Source organism: Triturus cristatus, chromosome 10 (genome assembly GCF_964204655.1).
Source record: "Triturus cristatus chromosome 10, aTriCri1.1, whole genome shotgun sequence".
NCBI classification, from domain to species: Eukaryota; Metazoa; Chordata; class Amphibia; order Caudata; family Salamandridae; genus Triturus; species Triturus cristatus.
The window spans coordinates 69407337-69431988 of NC_140593.1; the positions used below are offsets into that span (position 1 = coordinate 69407337).

A 24652-nucleotide genomic window follows, 5' to 3' on the forward strand; every position below is an offset into this window, starting at 1 on the left:
TAGGACCTGTAGGTACGGTTGACGCCGGGTTAGGTGCTGAGCGACGATGTACAGGTTTCGGGCCATCGGGGACCAGAATGGGGCTGACGTCACCGGTGGGCGCCAGGAACATCTGCATCAGGGAAGGTCGCAGTTGTACTACCAACGCCGATCCGTATCCATGGGAGGGGCATCAGTGCCAGAGCCGCTGGTGCGGAACCCGATGGCGCCCCCTCTGACCCTGAGGGCCTGAATGCACGTCAGAGGGGTCAGGCTGCCTAAAAATGAGCCACATGGCCTCATATTATTCTCTTCGTTGGGCAGGGGTCGCTCCAGCTCCCTGAAAATTGGGGAGGCGTGGACCCGACCCAGGAACCGAGGCTCCTCGGTTGCGTCGGCCGACAGACAGAGAGCAGTTGAAGCACGCTTCAACTTCTTGTGTTTCTTATGCATCTTACCTGAATGTCCTGGTGATTTTGATTGGCAAGAAGAAGACTTGGACCTAGAGCGGCGCCCGGACCTTCCTCTCGAGCTGGACCGTGACCTCTGAGGAGTTGAGCGAAGCGGTGTCATCTGCTGGGCCGCAAGCAGCGTTGGGGACCACTTCCAAAGCCTTCGGAGCCAAAGCCCGGCAGTCAGAGCACTACTTTGAGTCGTGGTTGTGCTCCAGATACCACAAGCAGACCAAACGGGGATCCGTCACCGACATGGCAAGATGTCAGGCACCTCACAACTTGAATCCCCAAGTCTTCCCGCAGGACATCCTACATACAAAAAGGGGGTCGAGAAAAAGTAAACAAATCCTGTCCAAAAGTGACCGAGGGTTGCTCTCTTCAAGGATCAGCGCTTGACTGGCGCAGAAAGAAAATAACTGACATCAGCACATTGAGGCAGCTCCTATATAGGTGACGCGGACATCATGTCCAGCATGGAGGCGGCCGTCGTCACACGGAGCCGACTGATCTCCACCCGCCGGCACAAAGGGGTATTGCTAGAAGAAAAATCTTCCAGATCCAGTCTGATGCCTGGGAAATTCAAAGGTACGGAATCTGTGGACTCTATCAGAATCATGTTCTAGCATGCAAACAATTATAACAGTCACTACATATAGTGTAGGCAAACTATGCCAATGACGGTTAGAACATTCGAGTTTTTCAGCTTTTTTCCTAATTAAAGAAAACATGAATGTGTCTGATTTTCTTCTCGGACCACTTCCTATTAGAAATATAAGATTACTGGCAACAGGAATAGTTGCCATTTACAATGAACGGAAAAAATATTCAGAAAAGGAAGCTGCAGAAAAAAGTTGACCAAACCGATCAGGGAAATTTGCAAGCAGTCTTCAGAGTTATCAACATTGGAATGCACAAGCTTTCTAAAGGGATATATATACTCATGGAACCACATCCTGTCATCAACCTTAGCTCTAATAAAAGGAGCTTTGGGGTTATTACAAAATTGACAAGCTCAGTTAAGAGCTATCGTACAACTAAATAGGGCATTTCAAACACTCAGGTCAGGTTTTGTGCCGTGGCAGCTTTTGAACTAAATAATTTTTGAACCTTAACATTAAAGCAGAAAGCAATGGCAAAAAGAGAATCCACATACACACTACTGTGTATTGAGCAAATTTAAGAAGCACCACTTTCAGTTAATGTTGGGTTTTCAATATATTACTGTTTGTGCGCTGCATAGCTGCTTAACAAAGTGCTGCTTAAGCCTGACTGCTTTGGTGCAACGCTACCAGAGGCCCAAGCAAAGGTTAATTTAGCGACTTTTGTGGTTCACACTGAAAAGGATTGTGGTTATTGCTTAAGAAAGGCTCCCACCCCACGCAACCAATAACTCAAGTTCTTACAACTGCTAGGTGTCCCCGCCACATGGCAGGGATGCCACCAAATACTGGGGATGCCCAATACACGGCTGGAAGGTGCAATGGGGACGAAATGAAGAGTAGGGCATAGCCTTTGAAAACAATTTGGAGGACCCACCTGTCTGATGTGATCGCTTGCCAGCTCGGAGAGAATCAGTGGATTCTGCCTCCCACCAAGTGTCTGTGAACCTGTAAGATTGCAATAAAGGTGCTTTGCAGGTTGCGCTGTGGGTGGAAGCGGAGGTGGAGGGTTTGTGGAGGGGGTGGACTGAGCAGCATGCTGACCTTGAGCCACCGGGGTAGTGGACACCACCGCTTCTTCTGTTAAACGTCTGGGTTCCCTTTTGGGGAGAGATAGGCTGGAAGTGGGAAAGCTTCTGCTGAAGCCACAAAAGGAATGTTGGATGTGCTGCTGGCGAGACGGAGTGGGCCGGCCAAAAGAGCCAGCAGTAGCCGCACTCTCTTTAAATCGTTCAACCTTGTCATCGAACAAGAGTCCCATCGAACAGCTTTGTCCCTTAACAGGGACTGGACAGCGCCCACGAACCCAGTGGTTCACAGCCACGCATTGCTGTGGAAGGCGACACTAGTGCCTATGACCGGCTCAACAAAATCTATTGTGTCTAAGCCACAACGAATTGTGAACTTGGTCTAATCACAGCCATTCTTTCTTTTTGGTTTTTTATAAATTCTTTATTGATGACAAAAGAATTCACATTACAGGAGTAGTTCTATTGGTAGAGCACAGAGATTGTTCATATATTACATAAGCACTACATTAACCACATCGTATGTTGTCTTGCTGTTCTTGCTGTTCATACCTCTTCTATCCTACGCTAAATTATAACTCACTTACTATAAGGGAAGAGCTGAGCGAGGGAGCCGTGCAAATGTCTCCTCTGTATGAGTTCCACTTGCCCCATATTTGTTCCCATTTCCTCGGACAACCCAGAGATTCATATTCAGTCTTTTCTGTTAACATATACCAGTCCATGTCTTCCATCCAAGCACTTACTGTTGGCGTATCAAGCGCACCCCATGCTTTTGCTATGTTCTGCTTAGCTACTAACATTCCCAGCGTTTCCCAGGTCTTTTTCTTGCTTTTCAAATCTGTGGGTCCCCAGACATTGAGGAGGCACCGTCTAGAATCTAGTTCCATTCTTGTCCCCAACACCTTTTCCATGCAGTGGAGCACTTCTACCCAATACATTTTAATATATGCACACTCGCAAATTATGTGAATAAACATACTCTCCTGGTTACACTGCCTCCTGCGCCTGGGATCTGTCCTGTACCCACACTTTACTTGTATGCGGCAGAAGAGATCTATTCTGTGTAGGATCTTGAGTTGTATTAACTTAAACCGGGAAGAAATTGCTACTTCCTTCGGGGAGGCCAGCGCCTCTTGCCATTCTTCATCCTCCAGGTCCTTGATATCATACTCCCAACTCCCTCGAAGCTGGGAGAGGGAGTCAGGTGCATTATTAATTTGTTTCAAGTAGGTTAGGGAGACAGCCTTTTTATGAATATAATCAATAAGAATTCTATCCTTCAATGGGGAGGACCCGGGGAGAACCTCTCCCTTGGGGATAATACCCTGGAGAGCATGCTTAATTTGCATATATCTAAATTTCTCTGTACTCCACCTTGGGTCCACAGGTCTCCCACCCGAGAGATGCCGATCATGTCCCATTCATCAAATCCCTTAATTTTCCTCAAAGTTCCCACTTGTTTTGTATCCCATAGTGCTGTGTTGACTCCAGGAATGGGAAAGATTTCGACTTGGAGCTATCCAGGCTTTGCATCTTCTTGTGCTTGACAATGTAAAGTTTCGTTTTGCATTCCCTAATGGCCTTCCATTCATTTACGTGCAGTCCTCACAGATTTTGGGCTCGTGATGATCCCAGACACCAAAGGCAGACCCAAGCAGGGATCTGTCACAGACATCTGTTTATGCCAGTTCTTTCAGGGGTTAAAACCGGTCATTTTGGGGGTAACATCCCATGCGCAAAGTGAAAAATTTGCAGAAAAAGCTGATAAAAAGCAGTCTTGGAGAGACGAGGGAAACTATGGATCCTGACGTCAGCATGGAGGAGTGGTAGCTTCATAGGCCCCGCACATCATTTCCGGAGCAGAATTGCAACAGAGTAGAGCCACATGGGGGCACCTTTCGGCGCTCAGAAGTACTACAAAAAAACTCTCCAGATCCAGTTTGATGCCTGTGGAATATTCAAAAGGTGAGGAATCTGTGGCACCAAAGTCTCTTTCACAAACTCTACTTTATGATGGCCTACGCATTATACCAGAATGTGGGCCTCAAAAGTGACCTGGCTCATTGATGGCTCCAAATACTCTTAGAGTGAGCGTCAAAAAGCGCTGGAACAAACTGAACTAACGCAAGGTTCTGTTGCTACATGGCTCCCTTGACATCATCATGACTCCATATATGAGAATGAAATTGAGTCAATGCCACCTACTGGGGTCAGAGATCTATTGCAGGCGTTTTCTGGATCCTTTATTGCTCCTGGGATATTCAAAGGTGAGTAATCTGGAGGTAGAAGAATCCACCAGGAACAGTGTCAACTTAGTACTTGACACTTTTTAAGTACCAAATATGGTGTGTACCTGCAGATCTAGGTCTCTGCAGTGAAACATGCAGGAAGTGTTGGTCTGTACCCTAAACTATTGTGGGGGCTGTGAGGGCCAGCAGCAAGAGAGCTAATAAATGGTATTCTTCAATCAATGCACACAGGCACATGGTCATACTGGAACACAAAATAGGTCAGGGTACAAAAATTTAACTGGCCCCCATTAGTGAATTAAATAGCTAGAAAAGTGGATCATGCTTGCAAATTGGGGCAGTTTAAAAAGCATATGTTTATTTACTGTAAACAGGAAAAAAATAAAGGCACAAATACCTCCCATACAGCCTCCACCCCACTCTCCCTCCGGGAACTCTAGATTCTTCCCTCCTGATCAACGACTCCTCGGCGTGGCATATAGTTCAGTCCTTGGTGTCTCCTGGGAGCTCTGAATAAGATGAGCCACTATCCGAAAACGTTTGTTCTTCCCCTTCCATCCCATAGAATGGTCTTTATTTGTCCCAAACTTTCTTGGACAGGCTCTCTGCTGATACACCATCCTCTCGGCCTCCATACACGTTCATGCACCTTGGCCATAGGAATTTCATGGCAGCCTTTTGCCTACCCCACATTCTAGTTGTGTCTCTATGCAATTATAAAGCCCAGTGTATCCAAAAGCAATGTAGTCAGGGCCCCTGGAATACCAGGCCTCACCGCTTGTAGGCGGTGTGGGACCGGGCGCTCCACGGTGGCCTCCAGTTCGTTAAACATATCTGCCAGTATCGGTCCTCCTCTGGGGACTCCCAGATAGTGCGATAAAAAGTCTTGTCTGTCACTTTGCACCTCATTCATGTAGCAGTCGCCACCATCTCCACTTTATATCACTTGCTCCTATCATAATATACGCGGTGTAGTATTTTAGATTGCACGAGGCAGCCTTGCTCAGATTGAGACCTCTCTGGTGCATCAGGGCCGCTTCCCAGTCTACATCTCCACGGGAACTTGCGTTGAATGCAGGAGACTGGCTTGGGTTCTATTCCCCCCATCAGCACTGCACTTTCATGGGGCTGCTGTCCAGCACTGATGCCCAGCATGCCCTTCGGCGGTCAGGGCATGCTGGAGTGGGAGACAATTATAATATTGAGCATGGGACCTTTCATATTTAGTGTGAAAGGATTAAAAAATTGTCTGTGAAAGATTGGAGGTGTGCGTCGCCGACAGGGCACTAATCAGGTGACTAGTAGCTTTGCGCCGCAGGCCCTTTCTGTGGCACCTGCCCTCTACTGCAGAAATCTTTGGAGGTGAGCGCGCTCTCTCCACCCATCCCCACCTTTGATGTCAGTTCTGGAGAGGGGGCAAGGGGGTATATATATATATATATATATGCGACAGCTCTCCATTATTACCAGGGGCGGCTGTGAGCCTGAGAACCTGCTGGTACTGCTCTGCCCACCTTGAGAGCTACACATTCCAGAGCTGTGGGATCCAGACGAGTGGTGGACCCCAAACATGCAAATTAGATGTAACAGCAACTTTTATCTGATGCTTGGTGGCCAATCAGGCAAAAGTCGGCTTATCACCAGCTGCCCTTTGATCGTCTGCAAGTTAATCCATTACTTTTTCTAATAAACCTGCAGAATATTTTTTCTCCAACAAACGATGGTGGGGTCTTTCTTCTGGTCCCCAGTGTTATCTTTGTGTGTAAGCAGTTGCTTGCAGCTAGTGTGTTTTGTGATGGTGCTCAGCATCTGGCACACATGAAACGAACACCTTGCATCCGAGAAGGATACACTGCACATTACCAAGATTCAGGCTAGGCCAAAGTCACTTACCGTGTTCTGTTCATTAGATCTGCTCCCCGGGCTTTGTAGTAATCCAAATTTTGTTGAAACTGAAAATTTATCGGTCTTGGATTTTTCTGGAAAAAAAAAAATTTACTTTAGAACAAAGTCCACCAATTTCCCAAATTTAATTTTGAATATAGAAGCATCATTGGAAATCTAGTGTTCGTTAACGTTCTATGTGATACAATTCTGTGTCTGAAGGCAGCAAAGGTTGGGCGGTTGTTATGAAAGATCACAAGAAATTACATATTCAAATTCATACAAACAGCATTTCACAGACTGGAATCTGAACCTTAAGAATAAGGCACTGACTTTCGATAATCATCTTTCTGGTGGATAGGGTTTCTACCTGTAGATTCCTCACCTGTTGAACAACCCCAGGTGTCAGACTGGATCCAGAAACTTCAAAGCTCTCAAGAAACTGGCAGGGGCACTGGCTACATATTTACACAGAAAGTGATGCCAGATGACATCACCGACCCAGACCCAACAGCATCAGTTTCCATCCACTTTATTCCCCCCAACCCTTCGAGGTGAGTTGATGGAGACATCAATAAGAACTGGTGCTGTGCAAACCTCGAAGTGAGAACTTATTCCATTCCCTGTATCACATCCATCAGACAGAGGGTTGGGATGGGTGAGGAATCTGCAGGTAGACGGAGTGTCCACCAGAAAACATGGTTACCAAAGCTAAGTATGTTGTTCATCTGATGGATATTTCTACCAGCAGATTTCCCTCACCTGTTGAATGGATTCGAGAGCAGAATCTTCCCTGGAGGAGGGTTGAGGGATGATTAGATAAGGAAACTGCAGCACTGACCTCACAAAGTGTCCATTCTTGTCTAAGCAGTAATGAATGGCAAACGAGTGGCAGTCCATCCCCATCGCTGCCTTGAAGGTACCCACAACAGAAACGCCTCTTGCTAGGGCAGATGATGCCCAGCTAGGATCGAAGAGATGCAGCCGCTCCTCATCCAGTGGAAGGGGACAGGGGAAATAAGGATGGAAGGGTCCAAATGGAAGGGAGTCACCACTTTAGGAAGGACAGCAGCCCTGGTTTGGAACACCAGCTTCTCAGGGAAAAAGGAATGTGAATGGTGGCCACGTGCTCAGGGCCTGCAACTCACTGACTCACTCGCTGAGGTGACCGCCACCAAGAACACCGTTTTCATAATTAATAAACATAACTGACAATTGAGCAGCGACAAACAAAAACCCCATTAAAACGTCAAAACAAGCTAGAGTTCCCACTGGGACATAAAAATAGTTTATTTATCAACACAGGCCTAAGGCTCAGAAGGTATGTTTATTGTGAGCTGTGGTTCAAATCCTATCACTTTAGGTATATTATACTCCCCGTATTTTTAAATTTGGGGTAGTCACCAACAAAGCTAGCCACCTTCAGTTTAAAAATAAGAGTTTTACTTCTGGCAATCCCCCTAATAAACCTCAAGGTGCAAGAACTCACGTAAAGTACACCAAGTATTTTTTTCTAATACAAATAATAGAAAAAATATGAAAAAAATGTGAAAGAGACGAGATGGCACCTCACGTGCGCAACACCAATTGACCCTGCTGATTGGTACTCATCAGCTCTGCCCACTCTTATCATCATTGGTTGCCATCACGCTCCAAAAAAATCAATAAACAAAGTGTCCACAAAAATAAACCAAAACTTTGAAGGTAAGTGGTGAGGAAATCACATACCAAGTGCGACTGAATAGTGAAGATAAAAAAGTTGAAGAGGATGCACCCTCAATAGGTTCAAACTTTATTCTTCCTTCGATGTGCACCCAAATCAAGACTTAAAAAGGTTGCTTAATATGCATACCGTTGTGTTGTGCCAACATGTTTCATCGCCAAATATGTTTGTAGCGATTTCGTCAGGGCAACTCCAGTCGCTTGGTTCTCAAAAAGGGAGGAACAGGGGCTGTTTATGACAGGTCCAGCATACATAGCCCGGATACAATTGAATAAATAAGAAAGTATGCTGTTCCTAGAGAGAGCTATTGGTGAATACAGAGATGTATGTGTCCCCGAGGTCAGGAGGAGAGTCCTCCTTTAGGAAAAAGACCCTCACACACCCGGCAGACTAGCTGTCATATGTCGTCAGCATGTGGCCCAGATGTTAAGTGTCATCATCGGGTCTGCTCCGAATCGGGGCGGCGCTGCAATCCCCGATCGGCGACCCCAGTGGCGCCTTTTAGTGGAGATCTTTATTCCATAGTTGCCGGTGGGTGAATGCAGGTGAGGGCCTTCAAGTGAGGAAGTGTGTGGTGGAGGGAGTGTATTAAAAATAAGTAGTGGGGAACCTAAATAATGTTTATTAAATGACGGGGTCCCACTCTTATTTTAAAAACAATAGAGTGCGTAATATTACAGTTAGATTGACTGTATTACGCTGTGGTCATAAATGGTCAACATGTTTCTTGCTTAAGTAAAGTAACCGCAATTCTTCCACGCCGAGTCGGCGTGGATCAAGGGTAGGTGGAAAGGCGTCCTGTACCACGGACTTCTGACACTGTACTATCCGGTGTCTGCCTCCAGCGCCAGCTCGTTGGATCTCGTAGCCCTGCAGTTAAGGGCATTGTACTTCACCTGCACTAGTCACCACTTATTAGGGTGCTGTACGTGTGGTAAGTGCCACAGTAGCCACTACCACAACCAATAAGTGTGTGAATCACCTGGTCCTGAAGAATTGCGGTTACTTTACTTAAGCAAGAAACATGTTGACCATTTATGACCACAGCGTAATACAGTCAATCTAACTGTAATATTACGCACTCTATTGTTTTTAAAATAAGAGTGGGACCCCCGTCATTTAATAAACATTATTTAGGTTCCCCACTACTTATTTTTAATACACTCCCTCCACCACACACTTCCTCACTTGAAGGCCCTCACCTGCATTCACCCACCGGCAACTATGGAATAAAGATCTCCACTAAAAGGCGCCACTGGGGTCGCCGATCGGGGATTGCAGCGCCGCCCCGATTCGGAGCAGACCCGATGATGACACTTAACATCTGGGCCACATGCTGACGACATATGACAGCTAGTCTGCCGGGTGTGTGAGGGTCTTTTTCCTAAAGGAGGACTCTCCTCCTGACCTCGGGGACACATACATCTCTGTATTCACCAATAGCTCTCTCTAGGAACAGCATACTTTCTTATTTATTCAACAACTCCAGTCGCTTGGCACACGCAGGGGACACTGCTTAAAATTTCATTCGGGGACTGCCAAAAGTAAAAAACACATAACACTCAACTCTTTCCACATCCCATTCTACATAGATGGATATATGTCTTTCATTTCGATCTGTCAATTACCCTTATCGAGCCATGGCCTCGCGTACCAGCTCGTTCTAACAGGTCACACACGGGCTCCTAGAGTGAGTCCTCGCAGCGGTTCCGCATTCAGCTGTAATGCGAATCTAAAGAAAGGGCATTTTTGATGTGTTCAAATTCCTCCTCTTCACATAATCTTGTCAATGATGTAAAAACTCACGTGGATCTATCAAACCCCTTGTTTATTATTTTAGTAAACCCTCTCCTTTTAAAGGAACCTAGCTACCTACTCCTCTGCGATAGAAGTTAAAGGAGGCAAGATATACATTCAAACTCGATGTATTATCACCCATAGTTCACACCCACATGCACACAGCCGGAATAAGGGAAACCCTTCTTTTAACTGTGCCTGGGCTGCCTATGAATGTCTCGGTAGCTCCGATGTATATAACGGAAAGTTATCAACAGAAAGGGTGTGTTATGAATGACAGAAGGGATTTTATCTATTACCATGGTTACCAACTTGGATTCTGTGGTGCTTTCACCTCAATTTTTTCAATAGGTATGGTCACGGTTATGCCCTAGTCAAACTCTTTACACCAGTAGAGTGGTCAGCCTCACATATATATCCCCACTCCTTCTCGATCACACCTCCTTACCACCCAAAGCCTCACGGAGCTCCTTCTCTCCGCCGGTCACGAGTGTACTGATCCCGTGTCTGTTTTTATACAGGGAACGCCTGCCTACCTGTGGTTATGACTTTTGATCCTTTGGCCACGCAGATTCGTCAGTCCATACGAAAACATTGGACATTGTTGTCTACCAAGGATTTCATCATGCCTCCGCCTAGGTTTGCTTTTAAAAGATCAAGCAACCTAGGGGATAAACTTGTACACACACGTGTAAAAATGGCACAGAGGCCGATAGAGTCGACGATTCCCCCAGGACATTATCCATGCGGATTATGCTCTGTATGTGGATTGACAAAGAAAACACAGAGTGTCACTCTAAATTCAGGTAAAATCTGGTATTTGAAGTGCTTCAGCAATTGCAATACTGCAAATGCAGTGTACAGACTGACCTGCCAATGTAACCTACAATATATAGGGCTCACAACGAGGAAGGTTAAGGTCAGAATGCAGGAACATCTCAGTACGATTAGAGCAGGCAAACTCACGACCCAACTGGTACAACACTGTCATGAAACCAAACACTTTCACATGGGTGGTCCTTGAAAGAATAATGGATACATCCCAAAATACCGAGGACATACTGGCCTCAAAAGAAGCCAGATGGATTTTTCAGGAGAAGTCCGACCAATTTGGGCTGAATGACCAAATTGAGTGGGGGAGGGCAAGATACTGAGTGGCTTATGAATCTCACCGTTGGAAGATCCTTTCTGTTCCGGCCTGAACAAGACTTTTGGCCTATCTCTTGTCTGCTTTGGTCAGATCTGTCAGGGTGTAACTATGAGACATCTCCTTTAAGATTGTTCTACTTATAAACTCTAGTTTAACAGAGGAACAAGATTTCCACCCGGCAATGAGGGGGTACACATAGACCATAGTATCGTTTTAATACAAAGGATAAGATTAGATGATATAAGAAACAGGTCACAGTTGCAAACAACAGTGGTTGAATCCCACACCACCAGATAGGATTCTGTTGAGAATTATAAAAGCGATGTAATAGGGACCAGAAATTGATAAGCTTAGAGGTTTTTGGAAAGTACAGTCTCTCGTTCTCCCATTCAAAGATGGCGCCCATAGTGAAAGTAGACTGGTATAGAGACCTGCAGGGGCGTGTACCCTCTATGAATCACTTAGGAGTCCTTTGGTGAGGTCCCCCATGGAGTTTTTTCGTAAACGGATGTCTAGGATATAAGAAATTTTGAATAAACACTGGTATTGGGATAGCAACATCTTGAGTGTCAATATACAATATACAACCTCCCCTATCCAAGATGGCGCTATAAATTTCGCGCGAGAGTGTAGGCGTGCACACACATCAGCACACTAAGAATCACTTTTGAGTCCTTTGGTGAGGTCTTTTTCGTAAACGGATGTCTAGGATATAAGAAATTTTGAATAGACACTGGTATGAGGGGTAGCGATATCTTGAGCGTCAATATACAACCTCCCCAATCCAAGATGGCGCGTACAAGTTTCGCGCGAGAATGTAGGCGTTCCCTGTATAAAAACAGACACGGGATCAGTACACTCGTGACCGGCGGAGAGAAGGAGCTCCGTGAGGCTTTGGGTGGTAAGGAGGTGTGATCGAGAAGGAGTGCGGATATATATGTGAGGCTGACCACTCTACTGGTGTAAAGAGTTTGACTAGGGCATAACCGTGACCATACCTATTGAAAAAATGGAGGTGAAAGCACCACAGAATCCAAGTTGGTAACCATGGTAATAGATAAAATCCCTTCTGTCATTCATAACACACCCTTTCTGTTGATAACTTCCCGTTATATACATCGGAGCTACCGAGACATTCATAGGCAGCCCAGGCACAGTTAAAAGAAGGGTTTCCCTTATTCCGGCTGTGTGCATGTGGGTGTGAACTATGGGTGATAATACATCGAGTTTGAATGTATATCTTGCCTCCTTTAACTTCTATCGCAGAGGAGTAGGTAGCTAGGTTCCTGTAAAAGGAGAGGGTTTACTAAAATAATAAACAAGGGGTTTGATAGATCCACGTGAGTTTTTACATCATTGACAAGATTATGTGAAGAAGAGGAATTTGAACACATCAAAAATGCCCTTTCTTTAGATTCGCATTACAGCTGAATGCGGAACCACTGCGAGGACTCACTCTAGGAGCCCGTGTGTGACCTGTTAGAACGAGCTGGTACGCGAGGCCATGGCTCAATAAGGGTAATTGACAGATCGAAATGAAAGACATATATCCATCTATGTAGAATGGGATGTGGAAAGAGTTGAGTGTTATGTGTTTTTTACTTTTGGCAGTCCCCGAATGAAATTTTAAGCAGTGTCCCCTGCGTGTGCCAAGCGACTGGAGTTGCCCTGACGAAATCGCTACAAACATATTTGGCGATGAAACATGTTGGCACAACACAACGGTATGCATATTAAGCAACCTTTTTAAGTCTTGATTTGGGTGCACATCGAAGGAAGAATAAAGTTTGAACCTATTGAGGGTGCATCCTCTTCAACTTTTTTATCTTCACTATTCAGTCGCACTTGGTATGTGATTTCCTCACCACTTACCTTCACAGTTTTGGTTTAATTTTGTGGACACTTTGTTTATTGATTTTTTGGAGCGTGATGGCAACCAATGATGATAAGAGTGGGCAGAGCTGATGAGTACCAATCAGCAGGCTCAATTGGTGTTGCGCACGTGAGGTGCCATCTCGTCTCTTTCACATTTTTTTCATATTTTTTCTATTATTTGTATTAGAAAAAAATACCTGGTGTACTTTACGTGAGTTCTTGCACCTTGAGGTTTATTAGGGGGATTGCCAGAAGTAAAACTCTTATTTTTAAACTGAAGGTGGCTAGCTTTGTTGGGGACTACCCCAAATTTAAAAATATGGGGAGTATAATATACCTAAAGTGATAGGATTTGAACCACAGCTCACAATAAACATACCTTCTGAGCCTTAGGCCTGTGTTGATAAATATTGATTGAGAGGAGGGCGGCCTAGGTCTTTCTTTTCCCTCTGTAGCTCCATATTGTGTATACATAAAAATAGTTGCCTGATAAATAATTGTCAGCCCCTTATGGAAGTGAATCATCCCGGTGGATTTGAACAAAAAAGTTATTCTGTGAAACAGAGGAATTTTGGTAACAAACCACAGTACCCTTTTACAGTACCCACTGCACACCCTCTCTGAACTAGAGAGTGCGCGCACTAACTACAAGACCGGAGATAACCTGGCTTACTAAGAGTTCACATTCTCTACGCACCATGAAAAAAAAACTGCTCCATCTCCCAAAATATACAGATACTTTTGAGGGTCGTCGAGCTGACAGGAAATGATGAATCTTCCTCAGAACTCGAGGAACCATGGGTATGGAGTGGGTAGGGAGGAGGGGGAGGGGAATGTGCAGTAGAGCTCAAAGTTCCACCACAACTGAAACACATTAATCAAGGTTTGGCTCAATGGGCAGTGGAAAGCACTGAACTGCTCGCACTGGGCATTTTCCAAAGAGGCGAGTTGGTCCAACTGAGGAGTGTCCTACTTGTTGAATATGTCCAGGACTACCTCCAGTAGAAAATGGCACTCGTCAACAACAAGATAACACCAGCTCATGCTGTTGGCTGTGACATACAGAGACCCCGCCAGGTGGCTGGCGATTAGGCATATACTGTGACAGTGTGCCCAAGACCAAAGTCTTAGTGCTTTGTGGCACAGGACATGAGGTCCTACTTCACCTCCTTGTTCACTTACTACACTGCAGGCATGTTGTCTGTCAATCTCTGGACATACCGGCCATGAATGAGGGGGCAATGCCTTAAACGCCAGTCCAATCGCCTGTGACTCTAGCAGCCGGAAATTAAGTATCTGCTCCTCTGGAGAAGAAAGGTCTCTGATCCCCAGATCCCTCACATGGGCTCCTCACCCTAGAGGGGCAGCATTCATGACTACCATGGCCATGGTTAGAGGAGGACTGAGAGGCATCCCTCAATGAAGGTTCACCTCTTCCCAAACCAAACTGCATCCTCTGCAGCTAAGTCAAGTTTCGAGACAATGAATGTGTCCGACCGGTCTCTCTACATGTTGGAACCATTGTCTGCTGAGACACCACTGCAGAACCATGAAATGCCAAAATCCACGTGTGTGTAACAAACAACAGTGTCTCAAACGGGTGTTAGTTAAAGGTCAAATACATGTGGCACAATTAATTGCTAAGAATTAAATCCAAAAGGGGAGAAAACCAGGGAGACATTCTCTTGTGAAAACAAATTGTATTTCAATAAATATACATGTTGTACATATTAAACTTCATATGTACAAGTACATGGAATGGTAGCACTGCGTTACATTGAATGGCATGTAACCCACAAGATACTGTGCACAAGTGCTTGTGAAGGATTGTGACGGTGCAAGTGACACGTGACGTGGTAATACAGCGATGGTGAGTGGCGCAACATGAAACAAGTGGGATTAAAATACTTTCCATATTTAGGATACCCAAGTAGTTAATGGTACAAGAATACAAAAATACATTGAGTGGGATATCCGTGAATGGGGGCGCCAGGAGTTCCGCTGTGGAAGTAGACGGCGTTTCGACCTGCAGAAGTGCTAGGCCACCATCAGGACCAGGTTACGGTTTTTATATTGCAGTGCTGGGGATAGAAGGGTACATACATTTTCATATATATGCGTTCATTTGGTGAACCAAGAAAGACAGGTAGGTCAGAGTTAGAGCGTTTCTTAAATTATGAGCCCAAAACAAGGGAAGGGGAGGAGAAAACATGTAATGTGCGCTGCAGACAATTACCTCATGACTAGGCTCAGAGTAGAAAAGTGTAAGCCAGGGCGCTAGTTCCTATGCCGGAGGAGAACTTACGCATGATTAAAAAAAAAGGCTGGGTCCAAGGAGAGTCTGGGGAGGACCTGTAGAAACCTATGCGCGAAGAAAAGAGAGTTAAGTAGTGTAGGGGAGGAGAGCGCAGTGAAGGGAAAGGACGGGACTGACAAACTTACTTAATGGATGTCAGAAGGGTCCAAGGTTGGTGTGCAAGGTATCGCTCCAATTGCGAGAGCCAAGGGGCTGCTGATCTTATTACCTATGGAGTGAAAAGGGTATCCTCAATGGGAGTGGAAAGAGCTAAGGGGGAACTGGGGGAGGACTGGGCTGTGTCTATCGTGGAGCGCAATGCGGTTGAATCAGAAAAGGGAGTGGAGGCGAGCTGCTGCGAGAGAGGCTGGGTGAGCACATGACAGCCAACCTGGGGGACCCTTCTAGTATGGGTTGCGGTCAGGATACGGGAGGTGGGAGAAGAAGTTAGGGCGGACGTCGAGTGATGGTGTGGAAGACATGCAAGAGTAAGGCGGCGGTGGTGAGGCAGGCTGGTAGAGAGGGAGCGGGAAACGGGCGGCGTGAATAATGGTTGGAGCGGAAACGGAGTCCATATCCAAGTGTAAGGAGAAGCAAGCGCAATGCATAACCGCAATGTGGGGAGTCACATAGGGAAAGAAGCAACGCATAACCAGGGTACGTGGCTCTTTGTGAAGTTGGCCATGCGACTCGAGCGGGCACGTGAAGGGCGTGAGGGGCAGGTGGCACTAACCAAGGTCCAGGGAGAAGGACCTAGGGGGAAGCAGCAACCGCGGGTGACACTTTGAACAGTCAGTGTGGGCGCAAACTAATTGGCGTGGACGGCAAGAGTCAGGCTCTGAATACGAGACTCGCATCAATCGCAGTTAACAGCGCACGGCAGATCACGTGGTGCAAGTAAATTCTGAGCCACTAGTGCACGCGCTGTCATATCAGCTTGGGGAAAGGATAGAATCAGGATGGAAAGTGAAGACAGACTTAAGAGATATACGAGACCAGTTTGCCATGATAATACAGATAGGTACTGGAAATACTGAAAGAATACATACTTTTTATACACTGTTATTCCGTGAACAAAGAGGCGGTATGAGCAAGGCCCCTCAAGAGTGCCCTAAGTTAACACAGAAGTAATTGGAAGGGGTTATTTACATGACATGAGACCACTCAGAGGTGCATTAGACTAACACAGAAGTTCTAAGTGGGGTACACACGAAGTGTGGTTGGAGCTGGGTATGGAATGTGATTCATTCGAATGTAATCTGTGTACCGGAAGTGATTAATATGCATAATATAAAAAAAGAAAAGGAACTAAAATAAAACAGATCAATTGGTTACACTGGTATCAACTGTCTGGAAAAAGGATTAGTTGGATACAGGCATATGGGGGTGACTGAGGAAAGATAGGTACAGATTAGTACAGGAAGGGTCAGATAGAGAAAAAGCTCTGTGAGAGTAAGTGGACAAAGAGGGCTTATGTTAGTGAGGTTTTCCATTTATCCAAAGTGTTCAAGCCAACTTTGATGGTATTGCTATCTAGCAGCATTCGCATCTGTTCAGGAGCCTCTGGATGTCGCCCCCTCTGACTGGTATGGACGGTTGGTCTATAACCATCCAGGTGAAATCAGTGTCATTGCGATTATGTTCTTTGAAGTGTGCAACTAAGGGTGCTGTCAGCACACCGCACCTTATCAGACTACGATGTTGTATGATTCTGTCTTTGACCATCTGTGTAGTCTGGCCGATGTATAGGAGATTGCAAGGGCAGCGTTTTGAGTAGATGACATTCTGGGACCAGCAGTTGGTGAGGGATCTCAGTTGATGTTTCTGTCCACTGTGTTCAAAATATTTCGTGTTAAGTGAAGTTGAACATGTTGAGCATCTTTGGCATTTGTAGTGTCCAAGTAGAGGTGGAAGACCCCATGGTCCTCTGACTGTTTCATCCCTGGTATTTGTCTGTGGCCATGTGATGGCGAGTACCAGGTGGTCTGAAAGGTTTTTTCCACAGCGGTACGAGAACAACAGGGGTTCGTTGAATATGTTAAGGGGGGCCAGTGTATTCCAGTTGGTTTTGATAATTTTGGAAAGTCTGTTGCTGGTAATAGAAAAAGTAGAGACAAAAGGGATGCAAGAGTTTACCCTATTCTCTTTAGGCGGGAGTAAGGTATCATGATGATTGTACCATGCACATTTCCTTGCTCTGGATACAAATTTCTTTGGGTAGTACCTCCAGATGAGTTTCTCGGTCAGGACCGCAGCTTCCCTAAAGAAGTCCTTTCTCCATTTACAGTTGCGGTGAATCCGTAGGAACTGCCCGAAGGGTAGACCATCGCGTAGGCCTCGCGGATGGTAGCTGGAGTAGAGCAGTAAGGTATTTCGCTCGGTTGGTTTCCTGAATAACGCTGTTCCAATTTTATTGTCTTCTACTTGTAGTAATAGATCAAATAAAGGTAAATTGTTTTCTTTAGGGTTAATGATGAACCTCGGGTGTTGTTGACAGGTGTGTAACCAATCCACGAATTGTAGGAGGATTGCATTGTTTCCTGACCAAATGAGAAGAATATCGTCTATGTAACGACGCCAGAAGGTGGTGATGTTCTTGAATGGGTTGAGGTCGGTGAGATTCCCATTGATACCCCTTTGATCTGAAGGTAGTAAGTATCTTTCTATGGGAAATAGTTGTTTCCCAAGGCAATTTCCAAGAAGGACATCACGAAGTCAGTAGGGATCCTTGCGGGCTGTGGTCTTGTGTCAAGGATCCCCCTTATTACCGCCAGACCTTCCCGGAGAGGTATATTGTTGTATAATGACTCAATGTCCATCCCGACCATTAAATCAGTACCGGGTGTGAAGGGGGTGTCCTCAATAAGGTTGATTAAGTCCATGCTATCACAGACAAATGTGTCCGTGAGAGGAACAAATTCCTTGATGATGCTGTCGATGTATTTACCAATTGGTTCAAGGATTGACCTGCAACCTGACACGATCGGTCTACCTGGAGGGTTCTGTTGGTTTTTGTGGATCTTCGGTAAGACAAAGTATAGAGGTGCGGGGATGACTGTTGTTGAGGTAGATAGCTTCCTTGTCCGTTATGATGTTGTTGGATTTAGCTAGTCCGGTGACTAGTTGGATTTTGGCACTTATTCCAGGTAATGGGTCAGATGGTAGGGTACGGTAGTGGTCCGTATTGTCCTGTTGATGCAAGATTTCGGTGTCTCATTTGATTTGGTCTTGAATGACGATGCCTCCGCCTTTGTCGGCGGGCTTGATGATTATGTCTTTATTGATTTTGAGGTTGTTGAGTGCTTGTTTCTCTGGTAGTGAATGATTGTAAGGAACATATTCATGTTGTAATTGGATGTTCTTAATTTCGTGCAGTACCCTTCTCTCAAAAGTCAATATCTCGGTTAGCATCAGTACTGATGGAGGGTTAAAGGTTGAGGGTGGTTGGAATAGTGTGTGGTTTCTTTGCTCACGTGGGGGTCTTTCAGAGAAGAACTGTTTGAGTCTTATCCTCCTGAACAATTGGAGCAGGTTCTCATGTATTTCGAAAAAGTTGCTTTTGTCAGTCAGAATGAAGAATAGCTCTTTGCTTAGAAGGCTGATCTCATAAGAGGATAGGTCATGCTGGGATAGGTTGAAGATAGGGAGCGACTTAGTGGTATCCATGTTGATGGTTTCTGTTATTAGTTCAGGCCCCATTGATAGAACTTGCGTCGGGTTTGTCGTCCCCCGGAGTACTGGTACTGATAGTTCCCTCTCGATCGGCCTCTGCCTTTGGTTTGTGTCTAAAAAACCGGCTGGGAGCAGTAGTTGGGGTCTTGGTTGTTGGACTCTCTGTGGTCTTGAGGTACTTGGGCTCTCTCCAGGGCTGGAATCTTCAGCTGAGGTGTTTGAAGATTCAGAGAAAGACACTTGATTGCAGTATCCTAAATATGTAAAGAATTTTAATCCCACTTATTTCATGTTGTGCCCGTCACCATCGCTGTATATACCAAGTCACGTGTCACTTGCGCCGTCACAATCCTTCACGAGCACTTGTGCACAGTATCTTGTAGGTTACATGCCATTCAATGTAACGCATTGCTACCGTTCCATGTGCTTGTACATATGAAGTTTAATATGTCCAACATGTATATTTATTGAAATACAATTTATTTTCACAAGTGAATGTCTCCCTGGTTTTCTTCCCTTTTGGATTTAATTCTTAGCAAATAATTGTGCCACTGTCAAGAATTCCTGTCATACAAGGGAAACACGCCCTTATGTAAACAGGAGAGCTGTTACATAACTCAAGGGAAACACGCCCTTATGTAAACAGGAGAGCTGTTACATAACTCAAGGGAAACACGCCCTTATGTAAACAGGAGAGCTGTTACATAACTCAAGGGAAACACGCCCTTATGTAAACAGGAGAGCTGTTACATAACTCAAGGGAAACACGCCCTTATGTAAACAGGAGAGCTGTTACATAACTCAAGGAAAACACGCCCTATAAAAGGGAGGAACCGGGAGGTACAAGGCTGTCGGATATTGTGTTTACACCGACGTACCTGCTTCGTGAAGAGCAGTGTTCCGGAGTGGTGCTCCAGTAAGGCAAGAACGGAGGTAGGTCGAGTCGTTACTCCCTGGGCCGTGTCTTGCCCCATCGTCACCTGTGAAGGACCCGGAAGCTCTACCGGTCAACCATTGAGCTTCGCTTTTTGACTCGGCTGAGTCCAAGCGCAGTGGCGCTTTTGCTGGTTGGAGTCGTAACTCCCAGCCCGACCAGAGACACAGGGACTGCCAGCTGTAACGCACACCAGGAGGTGTTTGCCGCGTTACAGACTCGGAAGTCCACAGGATCGATCGAGCGGCTGCTCTCGGTTCAGTCTTCTTGCTTGTGATTGGGGTATCGGTGACGCATCACCAGGAGGTGACTCCGCGTCCCGGTGCAGTCTGAGGAAGAGGTTGAGCGGCTGCTCCCTTCAGGTAGAGACCCCGGCTGGGTGTTTCCCTGACTCCTCGATTCTCCCCAACACTCTTCGTGCCCCTCACAGCCTACCGATTGGCATTGTCGGCCATTTCATTTCTGCCCTCTGTTGGCATACGCCGGGATCGGCGTATATGCAGAGGACGGTTAGGACCATCCGTGCTGTGGGCTGGTAACGTACTTAGCCTGGAGGATTCCAGTGACTATAACTTTTGTTTGTTCTTTGTATTTTATTTGCCTTCATTAAAAGAACTAACCCTTCACAAGTGGTTGCGTCCTCATTGTCGTGTCTGTTAAACGATCCTGAGACGTTCAGGGCGTTACAAAATATCCGACCTTAATAACACTAACTGTCTCCCGGTCGATAACAGACATGGCAACACTTGATGATGTGCTGGCTGCTTTAGCGGCCATGCAAGTTGAAGTGGCTGCCTCTAGGCAAGAAACAGCCGATGTAAAAGCCAGACTGGATGCTATCCAATTGGACCCGCTCACGCCCAGCACCTCCCTCACGAACCAGACCCCTGCGGTAGTAGTGGAAATGCCGGTAGCCATCCCCTTGGCAACACCAGAGAGGTACAGTGGGGATCCTAACACAGTGCAGGTATTCCTCACACAAGTGGCGCTACATTTATCGTGCAAACCAAAGGCGTTCCCCACGAGTCAGGCTCGTGTGGCTTTCCTTATATCCTATTTGGCTGGAAACGCGGCACAATGGGCCGTACCTCTGGTGAGCAGGGACGACCCCCTCTTATGTGATTGGGGTGCTTTTCGCGAGGAATTCCTGAAGGTATTCAACAGAAGGGCTGACTCGTACACGGCGGACCGTGAAATGCTTGAGTTGAGACAGGGATCCAACGACCTGGTGCAGTATCTCAACGCGTTCCGAAGGCTGGTTGCGGAAACCAAGTGGCCTGTTGCTAAACAGACGGCGCTCTTCCATCAAGGGCTGTGCGATGAGCTCAAGGACGCCGTGGCTCATATTGACCCTCAACCCAAGACATGTGAGGGCCTTATCAACCTGGTATTACGGCTGGAACATAGGCTAAGTGAAAGAAAGGGGGATCATGGGAGAAAAGGAAAATCCCTTCCATCCTATGTGACGGTGGGAAGTCCTGAAACTTCCACCGCATCCAAGGGAGAACCCATGGACATCAGCGCAATACGAGCGAGCCTCACAGCCACGGAGAAAGAGTCACGCCGTAAACAAGGATTGTGCCTATATTGTGGCAAAAAAGGCCACTACGTACGTGAATGCCCTGCCAAACCGAAGACGTCACGTTATCGGGCCAACCGGTCGGTAACAGCCGTGGTGGACATACCGGCGGAAAACTAGAGGACTCCAAGACCAGAGAAGGGGCATCTCGGAGTCACTCATCCATCCCTTCACTTTCCAACTCGGTCACTAAGGGACAACGACACCTGTTTATCACGGTGCACGTGGGAGTGCATGACCAGTGGATACCCGTTGTGGCCATGGTGGATTCAGGGGCCACTGGCATGTTTATGGACCACAACGAGGCATGCAGGCTAGGGCTAGTGCTTCTTCCCAAAGCAGTACCCGAAGACGTCTATGCGGTAGACGGAAGGCGATTGGTGACGGGGCCCATCGGACAGCACACGGGGGTCCTTCCGATGAGATATGGGAGGAACCATTTGGAACAAATCGATTTTAACATCATCCGAGCGCCCCAATATGGCGTCATATTGGGATTGCCGTGGCTACAGAAACACAACCCCTTTGTGGATTGGCCAACACATCGCATCGAAATGACGTCACCGTATTGCATCCTGCATTGTGGAATAAGAACGGAATCCCTTGACGCAGATGAGAGCGGGAGTCAGACGGTGGCTACAGCGGCAGAAAAAGATGTGGCTCTCCCCCAGGCTTATCACAGTTTTGAGGATGTATTTGATGAGGTGAAGGCGGAAGTGCTACCACCACATAGACAGTTTGACTGCCAGATCGACCTGGTGCCAGGGGCCAGCGTTCCCAGCGGCAGGCTGTATGCCCTGACGGAGCCTGAAAACGTGCATCTCCGGGGGTACCTGGATAAACTCCTCAAGCTAGGATTCATCCGCCCGTCCAAGTCTCCGGCCGCCTCGCCACTCTTCTTCATCCCGAAGGCTAATGGGGAGCTGAGAGCCTGTGTGGACTTTAGGGCATTGAATGCGATAACCATAAAAAATCGGTACCCCTTGCCTCTCATCAGTGTACTTCTGGAACAGGTCAAGAAAGCTCGTATCTACACCAAGTTGGATTTGAAAGGGGCATACCATCTGGTGCGCATGAGGGACGGAGACGAGTGGAAGACCGCCTTTAAGACCAGGTTCGGCCTTTTTGAGTACCTCGTCATGCCGTTCGGTCTGTGCAACGCCCCGGCAGCCTTTCAGTACTTTTTGAATGAGGTATTCAGAGAGGAGTTGGATATCTACGTGGTCGTATATATCGACGACATCCTCATCTATTCGTCCAGTGTGGAGGAGCACGTACACCACGTCAAAGCTGTGCTCCAAAAGCTGAGGGAAAACATGCTGTTTTGTAAACTCAGCAAGTGTGACTTCCACGTCACATCCGTGGAATTTCTCGGAGTGATGCTGAGTTCAGAGGGACAGGAGATGGCAGAACGAAAGATCAAGGCGGTGAAAGAATGGCCGGTGCCCCAAAGCGTGAAGGACGTCCAAAGTTTCATTGGCTTCGCCAACTTTTACAGGCGGTTTATAGATGGATTTTCAGGAGTGGTGGCCCCAATCACACAGCTACTGAGGAAGTCCAAGGAGTTTGTCTGGTCCCCTGAAGCGAACAAAGCCTTTGAGGCCCTGAAAAGCGCCTTTGGTAAGGCGCCGGTGTTGGCTCACCCCGATCCGGATCTCCCCTACGTGGTGGAAGCGGACGCGTCGGATGTGGCACTGGGGGCTATCTTGTCCCAACGCAACCACGACACAGGGGTGCTTCATCCCGTTGCGTACATGTCCCGCAAACTCAACGACGCCGAACGCAACTACCATATTGCGGAGAAGGAGCTTCTCGCAATCAAGGACGCCTTCACCGAATGGAGGCATTGGTTGATGGGGGCAAGACATGTGGTATCGGTGTACACGGACCATCGGAACCTACAGTTCATGACGGCCACTAGACACCTTTCTCCCAGGCAGCTGCGGTGGATGATCTTCTTTGCGGGGTTCAACTTCCGCATCACATATCGGCCGGGGACGGAAAACCGGAAGGTGGACGCCCTGTCCCGTCAATCTGCAGTTAAGGAACCATTGCCTGCAACCGAGCGTTCCATCATTTCCCCGAGGATGGTATTGGGGGTTATCCAACCGGATACTTTCCTGAGGGGAATAAAGAGAGGGATCAGGTCATTCGCATGGCGGAGGTGGCTCCTCAGTCACAGAGAATGGCAGCTGAAGGACGGGATACCCCTGAAGGGCAGGTGCCTATTGATACCCACGCCTAGGCTAAGGAAACAAGCATTCATCTGGTGCCATGACTCTCCATGCGCAGGTCATTTGGGCTTTGAAAAAACGGTGGCTAGCATGGGACGGCATTTCTGGTGGCCAACCATGAGAGTGGATGTCAGGAGGTGGGGACAGGAGTGTCCTACGTGTGCTACCATGAAGGCCGACTATGGCCGAACCCAAGGGCTCTTACATCCACTTCCGACCCCGGATAGACCATGGGATAGCATATCACTGGACTTCGTGGTGGGCCTACCGGTAGACCAGGGGATGACGGCAATACTGGTGGTGGTGGATTACTTGACGAAAATGGGGCACTTCATCCCCTGCAAGAGAGTCCCTACGGCCGGGGAATTGGCGTCACTACTCCTAAAGAATGTGGTACGACTGCATGGATTACCTGGGGTGATCGTGTCGGACCGGGGGTCGCAGTTTACTGCGCAATTCTGGAAGACTTGGTGCACTGCGCTGCATGTTAAGACCGCCCTGTCCACCAGCTACCACCCTCAAACGGACGGCCAAACCGAGCGCCTGAACCAAACGCTCAAACAGTATCTGCGATGTTTTGTGGACCAGGGCAGGGAAGAATGGGTCGACTTGCTATGGGTTGCAGAGATAGCCTATAACAACGCCACTCACAGCTCCACACAGTCATCTCCGTTCTATAGCAACTATGGCCAACATCCCAGGTTCTTGCCATTTCTACATCCGTTCAGAGAGGACAGGATTCCCGCCACAGCGGACAGGGTGGCACACATAAAAGACACGTTGATGCGCTCAAGGGCTGTCCTAATAGAGGCCAAGAGAAGATACAAGGCTGCGGCAGATAGGAAGAGAAGGCCCGGGCCACTGTACCGCACTGGAGACTACGTCTGGATATCCACAAGAAACATGAGGTTTCGAAAGAACAGTGTGTTCCATCCCAAGTACATGGGCCCCTATCGAATTACCAAGTGTATGGGTCCCGTGAACGTGAAGGTGTGCTTGCCCCAGTCATTGCGGATACACCCTGTCTTTCATGTATCATTGCTCAAACCAGCACCCTCCAAGCCGTCTGGGACACCTAGGCCGGTATGCGTGGAGTCGGAGGTGGAGTATGAAGTGTCGGGCATACGGGCGTCCA

General features: G+C 47.2%; 1 protein-coding gene across 5 annotated transcripts in view; it reads right to left on the minus strand.

The window, feature by feature from the left end:
* Positions 1-24652, minus strand: part of TBC1D5 (TBC1 domain family member 5) — a 2224639-nt gene that overhangs the window by 445315 nt on the left and 1754672 nt on the right. For all 5 annotated transcript variants that reach the window (XM_085630445.1, XM_085630447.1, XM_085630444.1 and 2 more), the window contains one exon: positions 6267-6352. In XM_085630445.1, the coding sequence (XP_085486571.1) occupies positions 6267-6352 (86 nt within the window). The remainder of the gene's footprint in view (positions 1-6266; positions 6353-24652) is intronic.